At 43.2% G+C, this 13,529-nt stretch overlaps 1 protein-coding gene across 2 annotated transcripts; it reads right to left on the minus strand.

Moving 5' to 3' along the window:
• Positions 1-244: 244 nt before the first annotated feature.
• slc6a17 (solute carrier family 6 member 17) lies at positions 245-13,233 on the minus strand. Of its 2 annotated transcripts, none has more exons than XM_056424051.1 (11): positions 12,933-13,233; positions 9,619-9,776; positions 7,983-8,109; positions 5,761-5,942; positions 4,941-5,051; positions 4,009-4,250; positions 3,718-3,910; positions 2,354-2,546; positions 2,106-2,265; positions 1,590-1,752; positions 245-1,420 (listed from the first exon to the last, which is right to left on the minus strand). In XM_056424051.1, exons 1-11 carry the CDS (start codon positions 13,231-13,233, stop codon positions 1,058-1,060), a joined length of 2,193 nt encoding a protein of 730 aa, XP_056280026.1. In that variant the 3' UTR covers positions 245-1,057. The 2 variants fall into 2 exon arrangements, with proteins under 2 accessions (XP_056280026.1, XP_056280027.1); XM_056424052.1 differs by having other exon boundaries at positions 245-1,411; positions 1,578-1,752.
• Positions 13,234-13,529: the final 296 nt, after the last annotated feature.

Consider the following 13,529-nt stretch of genomic DNA (forward strand, 5'->3'; position numbering starts at 1 on the left):
AAACTCAAAAAGTATTGAACCGAATCGCATGAAATTTGGTGGGATGATTGTTTATTATCCGGGGACCAGTTGATTAGATTTTGGGATCGATCGGGTCAAAGGTCAAGGGTCATGAACAGGTCAAAATGTTCTTGAATCGCATGAAATTTGGTGGGATGATTGGTTATTATCCGGGGACCATTTGATTAGATTTTGGGATCAATCGGGTCAAAGGTCAAGGTCATGGAAAGGTCAACATCTTTTTTTTACCATAGCACGGTCAATTTCTATCCAATTGGCATGCAACTAATGCCAAAATGTTCATAATTCAATGCCCAATCTTGTGATATGCGAAGGTATGCGCTCTACCGAGTGCCCATTCTAGTTACATACTGTTATGGATGCATTTGTAAGAATTTTGTTTTCTAAATGGGAAATTTTCTCACACAGTGATACAGATCATGAACATATTTTTCTTGTCTGAGTCTCCTTCCATCCTAAACTCACAAGGAACAATCTTCGACAACTGAACCAGAAATAAATGAAGCTCTCCTCTCTCTAGGAACATCCAACCGTCTCAAAAATAACCTTCCCCACAATGAACGCACGGTTCAGTACAATGTAAAGCATTTAGCGCTGCACACACCTTAACCTCGGTCGTAGCTTATTACAAGAACAGCCTCTATTGAAGCCCTCAGTGGACCTTTCCTTGCTCCCTCTGGTCTTGTTCTGCCCCTCTCTCTCTGCCCCTTTAATACATTGACAGATGGAAAAGGTTGTCACATCTGGTGGTACTCACATTCCCACGATCCCTTCATTTCAACCGGGATTTGGCAGCACAGATTTGGCAGCACTGATCCTATGGCGGGTAAGAAGGTAAGACGAGGAGCATAGGGGCAGAACAAGGGGGGATAGAGGGACTCAGTTCTGGGGGTTAAGGTGTGAAGAGCGCTGCAACAACCGGCAGTGTATTTTCTCTCCCTATTGACTTCCTCTGTTCCTCCCTTACATCCTCTGTCTCCCTCTCTCCAAGCAGGGTTGGGGTTTAACAGACGGGAGGATCTATGAGCTCAGTGGATCATAGCCCAGACTCGGGCGAGCCGATGTTCTGGTAGCCCGTCTTGGTGCTGGTGCCGTAGTTGGTGTTGGTCATCTCCTGGGTGCCGCCCGGGCCCAGGTAGGCGCGGTGGGCGGGCATCGGGGAAGGAGTCTCGCTGGGGTTCTTGTTGAGGATGAAGCGCTGCTCGTCCTGCTCTTCCAGGTTGGAGATGTCCTTCATCATGCCTTTGCGGTAGGAGACGGACAGCTTGTTGGAGCCATCGGAGATGAGGTTGAAGTGGCGGACGATGAAGACAATGGGTAAAGGCAGCATAGCCAGCACAATGAGGGAGTAGGCCATGGCTGAAGCCCAGGGAGGGTAGCTGTGGAAACGCTCTGCGCCCTGGCAAAGCAAGAGTTAAGACAGAGGAGTATGAAGAAACAGACAAAGAGGTATAAAGACAAGGGAACGAGGAGAAGGACATGCATGGGTTAATTATACAAGTCTGATCCAGCTTTCCCTCTTTGTGTATCTCCTTCTTACTATGTGTAAAAGACACAACAGCACTGACCTCGGCCTCAACCCAGGCGTTGTATCCTGCAGGAGAGACGACCATCTCGATGACGGTGGCGATAATGAGAACCACCAGGATAGCTGGCGACACGTACCTCCACATGTAGTAATAGAAGGCGTACGGCTTGAAACCAAGCATGTCCTCCAGGTCCTGCATGAACCTGCGAGGAAGTGAAACAAAGACAGAACGAGTTTCTAAGGGGCCCAGTTGGCCACGCTAATGATGAATGCACAATACCGGGCCCAATCCCAATTGGCCTTAAACCCTGAAACCTCAGGGACCTCCCGACGTCACCTGGATTGTGTGAGAGACTGTAAACGCTTGAAGCTTGTAAATACGAATGGGGGAGCGCACCTCAAAGTCTGTGAAGGTTAAGGGCTCCACTGTCACATCATTGAATGATTGAAGGCTCTCATTCAGACATTACCAGTAACTTGGCAATAAACGGTTCTGATTCAGATTAAAAGGATTTCTATCTAAATATGGCTTTGTCGACATGTGCAGTGGAGTCACCTCTTAGTGCCGTAGATCCAGGCCACAGAGATGTTCTCCAGGATCACCACCACAGTGAGAGGCAACCCAGCTGAGTAGTCGTCAAACATGGTGACAAAGTAGTTCCCTGAACGCTGCACAAACAGCAGGCCGAGCAGGAAGGCTACGATGCAGCAACCCACTGATTAAAGAAGAAGAAACATCCAGTGTGAATCACAAGCATTTTAACTTCATGTACAACATATTGAAGTTTGATATAGTCAACTCACCACACAGGATCTCTTTGCGGATCTTGAAAGCATCCAGAATGGGTGTGGTGATGCCGGTCATTGTGCCGATCATGCTTCCCAGACCCAGGTTGATCAGCATGAAGAAGAACATGACAGACCAGAAGGGACTGGCAGGGAAATGCGTCATGGCCTCTGTGAAGGCGATGAACGCCAGACCAGTGCCCTGAACCGACTAGAGGACGAGAGGGGGAGGTGGAGGTCAGAGGCGGCTGAAGATGGAGATAAGTGAAAAATCAACCGCTTCACTTCCATTTCTAGATTTAGTCATTAGTGCAGCCCCTTAAAGGGCCAGAGACAATTTTAATGAAGGAGTGAGCACAGTTTATAGGGGTAACACTCCAACAGCACACGGCAAAAACAAGAAAAGTATGAATGACGATGCCCTAACAATATTCCTGTGACCTCTAAATGATCTGTGTCTTAAAAGGTTCTCTGAATGGGGTTCAAAATACATATAATATTCTGCATTTAATCTGCTAAGTGGTCAATGTGGGGGGTGCAAAAGACTGACTCAGTCGAGAAACCTCGGGCTGCAACTCACGATTATTTTCATTATCGATTCGTCTGCCGATGAGTTTCTCAATTAATTAAATAATGTTGAAACAGTTTAGCTCCACACCTTCCTTTTATTAGTTGTTTTCATCCTGTCTGCCTGTTTCACTAACTATCATGTCGTTCCAGATCCTGCTTCCCACCTCGTCAGTCCAACTCCCTTCACCTGTTCTCTCACCTGCATTTGATCACTCCCACCTCATTAGTCCCTCATTCCCTTCACCTGGTCCTCATGCCCATTTCACCTGTTGCCCATTCCCTCATTAGTCTGTCTACCTACATCCCCTCACATGCACTTGTCCTCTGCCAGATTGTCTTGTGTTTTCCAGCCCAAGCCCTTGTGCGTTAGAGATTGTGTTGATATTTTTCTGTTCCTGATTATTCTCAGAGTAAAGATAATTATTTGCAGTTCTGTCTCCTGAGTGGTGCTATTGGGTCCACCCTAATACTCCCGTGACAAATAACTTGATGTGTCATTACCTTTGACCAAGGTCCAAAAGGATTCATGCTTGTTTTATTTGACCGAGACATTTAATTAACTTTTTTTTTAAATGAGTGAAACAATTAATCGATTGCCAATTTAATTGATTGTTTGATCTAATTTGTGCAGCTCTAGAGGAATCAGTGCGTTACTTAGCACCCTGATATTTTAAACCTATGTGTTTAAAAAAAAAAATAAGGACAACTTGTTGTGGATCATCACTCAAACACAATCGTTATAGCTAAATATGACTATTCTCAAATACTGAACAATCCCATTCCTTTCAGGTTGTGAATTCTCCTCTTCTGACCTTGTTAAGTTCGTCCTCCAGTAAACAGGCATCCAGCCCCAGCTCTCCGAAACTGTCCTCCTTCACCGCCTTAATGACGCCGTACATCTCGCTGTAGTCCTGGGCGGACAGCTGGGAGAAGTTGATGTGAGGAGGGATGAGCTCTTTGCTCAGCACACCTGTGTTTAGGAAGCCCAGAATTGTCTCTGCATTACTGCACATAGAAAGATGTGGAGAAAGACGAGTTAGTGAGTGAAGTTTATTGTAAAAAAGAAAGATCGGTCAACATGTTTTACAGTACGACGCACTTACTCGACGACACACTTCTCGTTCATGACATTCGCCTTGAACCCCAGGACAGCAAACACGACCAAAGTGGCCAAGATGGAGGTAACAAAGTTGATCGTGGAGACCAGTAATGCGTCAAAGTGGCAGTTATTGTCTCGTTTGTTGTAGCTGGAGAAAGCAATGACACCTCCGAAGCCCAGACCGAGAGCAAAGAAGACCTGCGTGGCTGCTTCTCTCCACACCTGCGGCTCCAACATCTTCTCCAGCTACAGACAAGAGAAAGAAAACATGACATTTTTTATTTATTTTTAATAACCTTGAACCTTGTTGTTATATCGTCAAGAAGCTTTGTGATAACTCTTGATTCATATTCTGCCTACTTCACATTTGATCGAAAAAATATGTTTTGTACATTATGTTCTATTATGTCATCCCTCTGTGAATCAGTATATCTGGTATATTTGGAATCTTTGGGTTAAAACCATATCTATCTGGTGTTATCTTTAACTTGCAATACACTGCGCTGACGTGTGATGTCAGCAGATAGCCCGACTACAAAATGAATATTGCATGATCATAAAGAACAAATAGCAAAGTGCAGTTTAAAATTTTCCATGTACTTAGAAATATCCACCACTAGAGGGGGTCATCAACCCAACACGTGACAATGTAGATATTGATGACATTTATGAGGGGATCAGACCATCAACCACTCATGGCTGAGCAGCTTGCAGAGACAAAGTGTCTCACATGTCAAATATCTGTTTGGCTGACAGTGAAGAAGTGGTCAAAGAGACAGAAGCGAGCTTAAGACTACTCGTTCCCCTCCAGCACACCACAATAGCATTGTAGACAAACTACTACATATTATATAATTTGTTGGGTGAAAATCCCAATTCTGCAAAGGTAACCTTGTTTTAGAGTCAGCAATTTATTGTTTGTTTTATTCCTCTCACCTTAGGGGTGAACATGTGAGCGATGCCGTCCACCGCTCCCTTCAGCATCAAACCTCGCACCAGGAAACAGAAAAGCACCACATACGGGAAGAGAGAGCTGAAGTACATCACCTGAGAGAGAGAGAGAGAGAGAGAGAGAGAGAGAGTCCATTACACAGTGTTTCCATGGACACGCTGTTCTGAGGCCTCACACATGGGAGAAAACCAACAAACATAAATGTATGCACATGCACATACACACACACACACACACACACACACACACACACACACACACAGCTTTGTGTTTGCTTGGCACTGAATCTGTGAAATCTCACCAAATGTGGAGAGGACTCCTTGAGGTTTAAGAGAGGAGCTAAATATCCTTCCAACAGCATTTCTGGGAATCATTGCAGTAAAATGTCGAAGATAATTGGATTACTACGTTTAGAGAATGAAAAACTGTGTCATACCATGGCGATCCATTTATTTTCCTTTTGAAAAAGTGGGCTGATGTTGCTCTGTGGTGTGTGACTCACTCTGAATATAGAGTTTACAGGATGTTGTTGCAATTGTTGCCAAATTGCATCCTGAATCCGTTTTTGCTTGGTTCACATTAAGCTTATTAAAGTTGCATGTGTGTCTTCTTCCATAATATAGATGAGATTCAAAAATAGACACGTGTTTTCAGGCGGCAGTAGAATCTCACCTTCCACTAAAAACCAAGTGAATAAATCCCTCCCTGATAATGAGGAATCATTCATTGTGAAAACAATGCATCTTTGTATGCCGTAATCTCTGAAGGCTCTGCCCCTGCTGTGAAGCTATGGAGACCCCGTACCTTCCCAGAGGACTGGATGCCCTTGATGACAGCCAGGCAGACCAAGATCCAAGCCACCAGCAGGGAGAGGACCATCTTCCAGTTCAGGCCACCCGTGTCGTCGATGCTGCTGGTGATGTTGAGAGTCTGGCGGTACCAGAAGTAAGTGGTGGCCGAGCTCTTCTCACACTCCGGCACCACGACTACAACGACCAGAAGGAGGGAATGGGCATGAACAGTGCTGCGAGATATCACATATCAGATCATTTGAAGATTGTCATCATTCTGAATAGTCAGGTAGACCAGATCAGTCAAAAAGGTTCCTAATTCATTGTCGTATTCATTTATTTATTATTACCTTCGCATTGAAAATGCCGGAAGGTTATGTTTTGATCGCCGTGTATTTATTTATTTGTATGCGTGTTATTCGCAAATCTCAAAAAGTATTGAACCGAATCGCATGAAATTTGGTGGGATGATTGTTTATTATCCGGGGACCAGTTGATTAGATTTTGGGATCGATCGGGTCAAAGGTCAAAGGTCAAAGGTCATGAACAGGTCAAAATCTTTCGCAGAACTCAAAAAGTATCGAACCGAATCGCATGAAATTTGGTGGGATGATTGTTTATTATCCGGGGACCAGTTGATTATATTTTGGGATCGATCGGGTCAAAGGTCAAAGGTCATGAACAGTCAAAATCTTTCGCAGAACTCAAAAAGTATTGAACCGAATCGCATGAAATTTGGTGGGATGATTGTTTATTATCCGGGGACCAGTTGACTAGATTTTGGGATCGATCGGGTCAAAGGTCAAGGGTCATGAACAGGTCAAAATGTTCTTGAATCGCATGAAATTTGGTGGGATGATTGGTTATTATCCGGGGACCATTTGATTAGATTTTGGGATCAATCGGGTCAAAGGTCAAGGTCAAGGTCATGGAAAGGTCAAACTCTTTTTTTACCATAGCACGATACATTTTGTCCAATTGGCATGCAACTAATGCCAAAATGTTCATAATTCAATGCCCAATCTTGTGATATGCAAAGGTATGCGCTCTACCGAGTGCCCATTCTAGTTAATAATGCATTCATGTGAAATATTGATTGTAATGTTGATGTTTAGCCAATTGCTGTGTGCTTAGATTATAAGATTCATATTTCTAAACATACATCTTGCACGGCAAACACCTCCATCTTAACAACTAGTATATGTATGTTAAATAAGTAAAAACCTGTAATGTAATCTTTCTGATTAAATGCAGCATATTCCTTATTATTTCATATTACTGACCCTGATTTCTAGAAAGCTTCCTTTATTCATGTTGGAGGAGAGTTGAAAAGATCCGATTTTGTTTCACTTTTCAGTTTCAATCATTCACAAAATAAATACTTACTAATATGGAGATGTTTCAATGTAAAAGGCGGAGTTGCATTTCTTTCATTCTCAAAGTTTTGCAAAGCCAGTTTTTCTTCTCATCCCTCTTTACTAGTCCGATGGAATATTGTGAAACCATTGTAGGGAATACGTATCGTGTCACACGGTGCGTGTGCATGTTTATCTAACATAAAACGGGGCCGACTGACTGAACAAAACATCGCGCCACTAGTCAAAAACTCCAGAGTTCCTTTAATCTGCAAAGTAACAAATGCCTGTAACTGTTTGACACATATAGTGGTGTATAAAGAACAACACATCAAATATACTCAAGTAGTACTTCATATTTGTACTTGAGTAAATGGACTGACTTGCTGTGCTTCTCCACTGCACGTAGCTTAACAGAATCCTGTAAGACGCTCCACATCCCCGCTGCATTCATAATCATAAGCAGAGTGGACATCCTGCCCTCTCATGGTAAGCTGATGCCCTTTACTCTGCCAGAACCTGCATCCCCCCCATAGGCTACCAGCTGCCAGCCATTCGAGATACGGAGGTATGATCGTCGGATCATACCATCTGACAGGCCTCGCCGATAGAGCTGCACTGTGGGATGGCGTGCAGGGCCAACGCACCTCTAGAGACGGCTCACATGTATCTTCTGTTTGCCTGCAGCGAGCCGAGCTGTTACAATGCAAAGGCACGTTCTGCAGCTTCAAGCCCTGAATTGTCTTGCAGGCATTAGGTTTTCCTCTCGGTGGTGGGAAGGTCTTCAAAATAAAAAAGCTCTTTTGTACGGGCACCCTGTCTTGTGCCGCACACCTCTGTCATAGCTGTGTTGTGCGGTGGCATTGTGTTGTGCACTCACTGGCTTGGGTTCCATTTATTTGCATGGGGCATTCAGCCCAAGGCAGTGGAAACTGGAAGGACTGGAAGAAATAGAAGATGCTCCAGCCGATAATCACGTTATAGTAGAGACCCACAAAACTGCAAACCTGAAGGGGGAATGAGAGAAAAAAGGCTATATTTATCGCTCCTAAAGAAACAATCACAAAAACACCAGCGTGGATAACCAGTTTGTTGAGGTGGACGTCTCTTCTTGACTAAGAGCACAGACGTGGAGCACACAGCTCAAGTGGATGAATTATTGAGCTGTTTGCTCTCAGCAGCCATGGCTGGGTCCTTTATGAGGAGGTATTTATAGCTGCTGAATCTCCCTCTGCCACACGCCTCACTGTGCCAGGACAGGCCTCTCCCTTCCCTCGTTTGCATTAGATTGATGAATTCGTGATCAAAAGGACGGACCAACACAAAGACAGAGGCAGTCAATCACTGACTTGGAGGCCGATGACGCTGATGGGATGGGTGCATGAAGGGTCACCACTCCTGCAGATGATGGGGACAGATTATGACAGCATTCTACGCCGGTCTTTGCATGCTGCTCGCTGTAAGCCATCCAGAGGAACTAGTGGTAGCAGGCAGAGGGGCGGCCAGTAGTCTGAGGTCTCAACATTTATGACTCAAGTCAAGACGTGAAAGTGAGAAAATGACCATTGGTTGGTGTTTCAGGATCTTAAATACAGATTTCATTTCTTCAAAGACTGATATTATCATGTGTACAATAATTATGAAACAACATTACTCTTCATGGCATTTTATAAAAGGGATCATAAATGTATTAATGATGAAAAGATCAGTGGTAAACTAGGAACACATGGTTGACAGTTGTGTGTACTTTTGTTGTTTTACAGTCTCAATTGCGGACTGGAAAAATATGTAATGTGTTTTTCCAGTAATAATAACACATCAAATATTAGCTCGTCATTAATTCCCTAGAAGGTAGGGACTCAACCAGTTTACTGGGACAGGTTAATTTAAAGAGACAGGTGAGTGGAGAGAATGGTTGTTGATGACTTGAATTCAGTTCACCTACAATATATTCCAGTTGGAAGTTTTTCATGGTTTTTAATCTCCAATCTTTTCTGCAGCTAAATAAACTTCCCCACTGGACTTTTTCCACAGTGAAGACCACCTGATGACACGGTCATGGACATGATTTCATGCTTACCTTGTGATTGAAACTTCTTTTCAATCATAGATCATTTCATATGTTTTGTTACAATCTGTGGCAAATGTTTTAATTATGAAGAAATAACTTCTTATTTCTGATCTGCACATAATTGATCAATTCTACAGCTTTCTGTACAGCGCCATGATCAGGTTCATACTTTATTTGATCCAAAACTTTTTTTTATAACCAAATACATCCAAAATGATATATCCCATCATCCTCAGCTGCACTTTGTAATGATGATGTGTTATGATGATAAATGTCAGCCTCCTTCTTTGTTAAGAAAGAATAGGGATATTGTTGAAATATAACATTTAAATGGGAATACATAAAGAAGAAACACCTTTCCAAAACAAGTACCCTACTTCTGCATGTGGTAAAGTGCGACCAGTATGGCATTTTAATTGGTTAATGGGCTCATGTTTATGCTTACGATCAGACTGGAAACCCCGATGCCTCCCAGCTTTGGGTTGACGTAGTTCCACACCCCGATGCTGCCACGCCTGATCCTCTGACCCACTGCCAGCTCCAGGAAGAACAGGGGGATGCCGATGAGGAGGAGGAGAATAAAGTAGGGCACCAAGTATGCACCTGAGACAGCGGAGGGGCAGAGGAAAGAGTGTACGGCGGCTTTGGTTATCTGAATGTTGGAAATCCATGTATAGTGAAGGATAAAAGCTCAATGTAAAACAGCACAGGAGACATTGTTATATTCTGTCAGTGAATATATTCTCTTCATTATGCATCCCACTCTCCCTCTCTCCCTCTCTCCCTCACTTCCCTCTCACAATTTGCATATTTTTTGGGATAATTGAAAGGGAAGGGCAGGCACTCAAAGACACAAGTCACGTCCGGTCCATCCTGCTTACGTCAAGACATGAAGGGGCACCATGGTGACAAACCATCCGCGGCCAGAGAGGACGGCCATACTGACGGGCAGCTGGGAGGAGCAGCTTGTTCCCAGGCTGAAAACAAATGACGCTTGCCTCGATCATACTGATCCCGATGTGAGTGGCTATTAGAGCAAGCAGCAGACAAAGGAACCACAGATCCAGTGTTGTGTTGCACAGTGGTATTATTATCTGGACTGTTAGAAGTGACTTCTGTGTCTGACTACTTTTACTGACCTTTGATGTCTATCCTGAGTGGACAACACACAGAACAGAGGGAATCAAAACGTGACCAGGATTGGTCAGAATGGTTACCTGGAGGATGACGCTGTTATTTTAACAACACATTGACATTTGCTACGGCTCTCTTGATTTATAAGTTAAACTATATTCTGAATGAAAGTATTCATGGTACAATTATAGAGATATCAATCAAGAAAACAGTCAACTTCAAGTTAACTTCATACCCAAGGACAGGCACGTGCACAGACATTTTGGGGGGCAGGTGCTCAAACCCCAAAAAAGGACACCCATTGCCAAAAAAATAAATTCTGACAGAGTTGAAGCATAAGCAGCATTACACTAGTGAAGCTGTCCTCGACCTGCGTTTCCTCTGGGCAGGATTAGAAAGCTATCTTACATTTTCTTTATGAATAAAGATGAATTATTATAGGGCAACAACAGTACAAGTGTTCTGATTGGATAATGGATCTTCTCTTCATGCCAGCCACGTATTGCCCTCCTCGCTGATCTGATACGGATCCGTATTGCCCTCTGACCTCATTTTCAAAATGAGCGATATTGATAGACATCAACAGCCAAGAGGAAATTCAGAAGCAGCGAAAATGTGTTTTTGAAAGTGAAGAAGACAAGAAACTATAGTTTGGATCACTTGAGTTGTTACTTTACTGTAAATTTAAATTTATTTTAGCTGAGCCGTGTTGTCCGTTCGTGAGCGCCGTGGAGCACGTCGGGCGCAATTCTCACAAGAACTCAAATAAATGCCCTGTCAGATATCAAAACACATTTGGGGGGAATTGATGACAGAGAGAGTAACTTTTATTCTTAAATCCTGATGAATGAAAAAAATGTGTCTCCAGCAAAAAGGGCACTTTTCTCATCCAGGGCAAAAGGGCTGGTGCTTGAGCACCACTAGGGGTCTATCTGTGCACGTGCCTGCCCAAGGATATAGATCTGTATGATTGGAAACATTAGGTCTATTATAACCTGCGGTGTAGCAGCTGCACACTTTAAGACTTGTTTTATTTGTTTGTGTTCGGAGCTAATCTGTATATATTGATATTGATATTATGTTAGTCATAGTCTGCCAAATTCAACTATTCTTTGTTTTTTATTTCCTCCTTGATGGGTTCATGGATACATGTTTTCATTGCTAGATGAGGCAAACTCGGTGAGATAGATGAGGTGCGTAACTCTGTCAACATATTTATTTTGTACCCTGTTTTTATTGTGGACTATTTAACATTATTTCGTGACTGATTAAATAAAATAGTGTAAACCCTCACTTTACTAAAAATGGCTGAAAAAGAGACAGAAAACAACGAAGTTATGGACGAGGATGGACACAAATGGAGACAGTTTGTCCTCGTCTCTGGAACAAGCCCAGACAAGACAATGCAACAGCTCCCATGGTGTCAAAATCCAGCAGGGGATACACACTCATTACTGCACACACTCTGATTATTTTTAATTCAGCTTTGTTATATCATGCAACTCAAATACCCTCTCTACACACACCTCCTATTCGAGGTAGAACCAACAATGTCTGAAGGCCCAGGAAATCGATATTTACTCCTCCACTTCCTCCACCTTAGTCATCAGGCCGTTATCATCTTAACATAAACCAGTAGATCATAATACCAAAGAGATAGGACAGAGAAACCGGCAAGAGCAGCAAATATAGACGAAACAGGAGAACGCTGCAGCGTGCAGCAAGCCCTCGACATTACCTCGTCATGATGGGGAGAAACAATCTCATCTTGTTGCTGCTGACAACACAAGCCTGAATACGCTGAAGAGACGACCTGATGACTGAGATGATTAGTCGGCTATCTTGTTGACAGGACGCAATTTGTCAAAGAGGAGGAGGCCGCAGAAAGTCAACAAGCAAATTGAGCAGAACTTTTATAAGAGAACGGGCCATGATATGGACTGGAGATGGATCATTAGGATGCAAATATACCCGAACACTTGGGTTTTTATTGCAATGTGGTTGAAATATATATATTTTATTAAAGGTTGAAACTGAAAGACAACGTGATATCGCCTTAAAATAAGCAACTCTTGGTTTACTTGAACAAACAACATTGGTATCAACTCATTTAAACAAATCCTGCTCTTCCTCCCTAAGAGGAGTGCTTTTTTCTATTTAAGGCAGCTACATGCACTATTTGATAATAAATGACCCCAAAATCCTGCATCATATTTCTGCGTAATTGTTTTCCAACAGTCAAGCCACCAAATGTTGAGGACGATATGTTTTTGCTCCTGCCACTAAAGACCCAACTAATTGTCTTACGTTTCTTTTCTTTTTTTACTGTCTTATCTCATGCCCAAACCAACGGAAGCAATCAAAATGGTTCCATACTATTAGGGTAACAACTCCCATCTGGCCACTTATTTTTTTGAGGATTTTATACTAATAAAAAAACATTTCTTTGCTATTAATTAATGACTCAGCACCCTGAGGGGACACATATTCACCATGGGTGGCCCAATTAGGAACAAACTTCCAAACCCAGGAAGTGTTTCTACATTCTGCACATTGGACTGCCCGTTTCTGTAATTCAGACTGATAGTATGCACCAAAATCATGTCAAGATATACATCCACATACCTCCTCCGTTCTTCTGGCACAGGTAGGGAAACCTCCAGACATTACCCAGGCCCACTGAAAAGCCCACCTGGGCCAGGATGTACTCCAGCTTGTTGTTCCAGGCCGGTCGGCCGTCCTCTGCGTCTGGGTCAGGGGACGGTATCAGGGCCTTCACTGGAGCAGTAGAGCCGGGACTCAGACCCATACTCATCTGACTGCTCTTATAGTCCATGGGGTGCTCCAGGGACAGCAGGTCAGCCACCGACTCAGTGACCGGCTCATTGCTGTGCTCCCGCTGGGTCACCTTGGTGTTCTTTGGCATGGCTGCAACAACGAAGCTCCTTCAGGTTGAAGGTAGAGGAGGAGGAGGAGGAGGAGGAGGCAAGGAGAGCCTGAGGTGTCTGACTGGATGAAGATCAGGAGGAATTAAGGAAATGAAGTTGTGCTTTTTTTTTGATCTGTGAAGAGAAATATTGTAGACAGACAGGAAATTAAGTGTTTAGAGAAGAAATCCTTTTTTTGCTTGGACCATAAATTGCTAAACTGTGATTAGCTTTTCCCCCAATAATGAATTAAGAAAATAATCATATTAATTATTAATGCAAAAAAACGTTTGTA

This window comes from Pseudoliparis swirei, chromosome 9 (assembly GCF_029220125.1).
Source record: "Pseudoliparis swirei isolate HS2019 ecotype Mariana Trench chromosome 9, NWPU_hadal_v1, whole genome shotgun sequence".
Taxonomy (NCBI): Eukaryota; Metazoa; Chordata; class Actinopteri; order Perciformes; family Liparidae; genus Pseudoliparis; species Pseudoliparis swirei.

Bases quoted from the DNA above. Each gene is read 5' to 3' on its own strand.
- slc6a17 (XM_056424052.1), bottom strand. From the start codon at position 13,233: ATGCCAAAGAACACCAAGGTGACCCAGCGGGAGCACAGCAATGAGCCG. The intron at 9,777-12,932 runs GTATGTGGATGT...CCGCTGTCTCAG, and splicing joins GTGCCAGAAGAACGGAGGAG to GTGCATACTTGGTGCCCTAC. The intron at 5,052-5,760 runs GTACGGGGTCTC...TCTCTCTCTCAG, and splicing joins GCATCCAGTCCTCTGGGAAG to GTGATGTACTTCAGCTCTCT.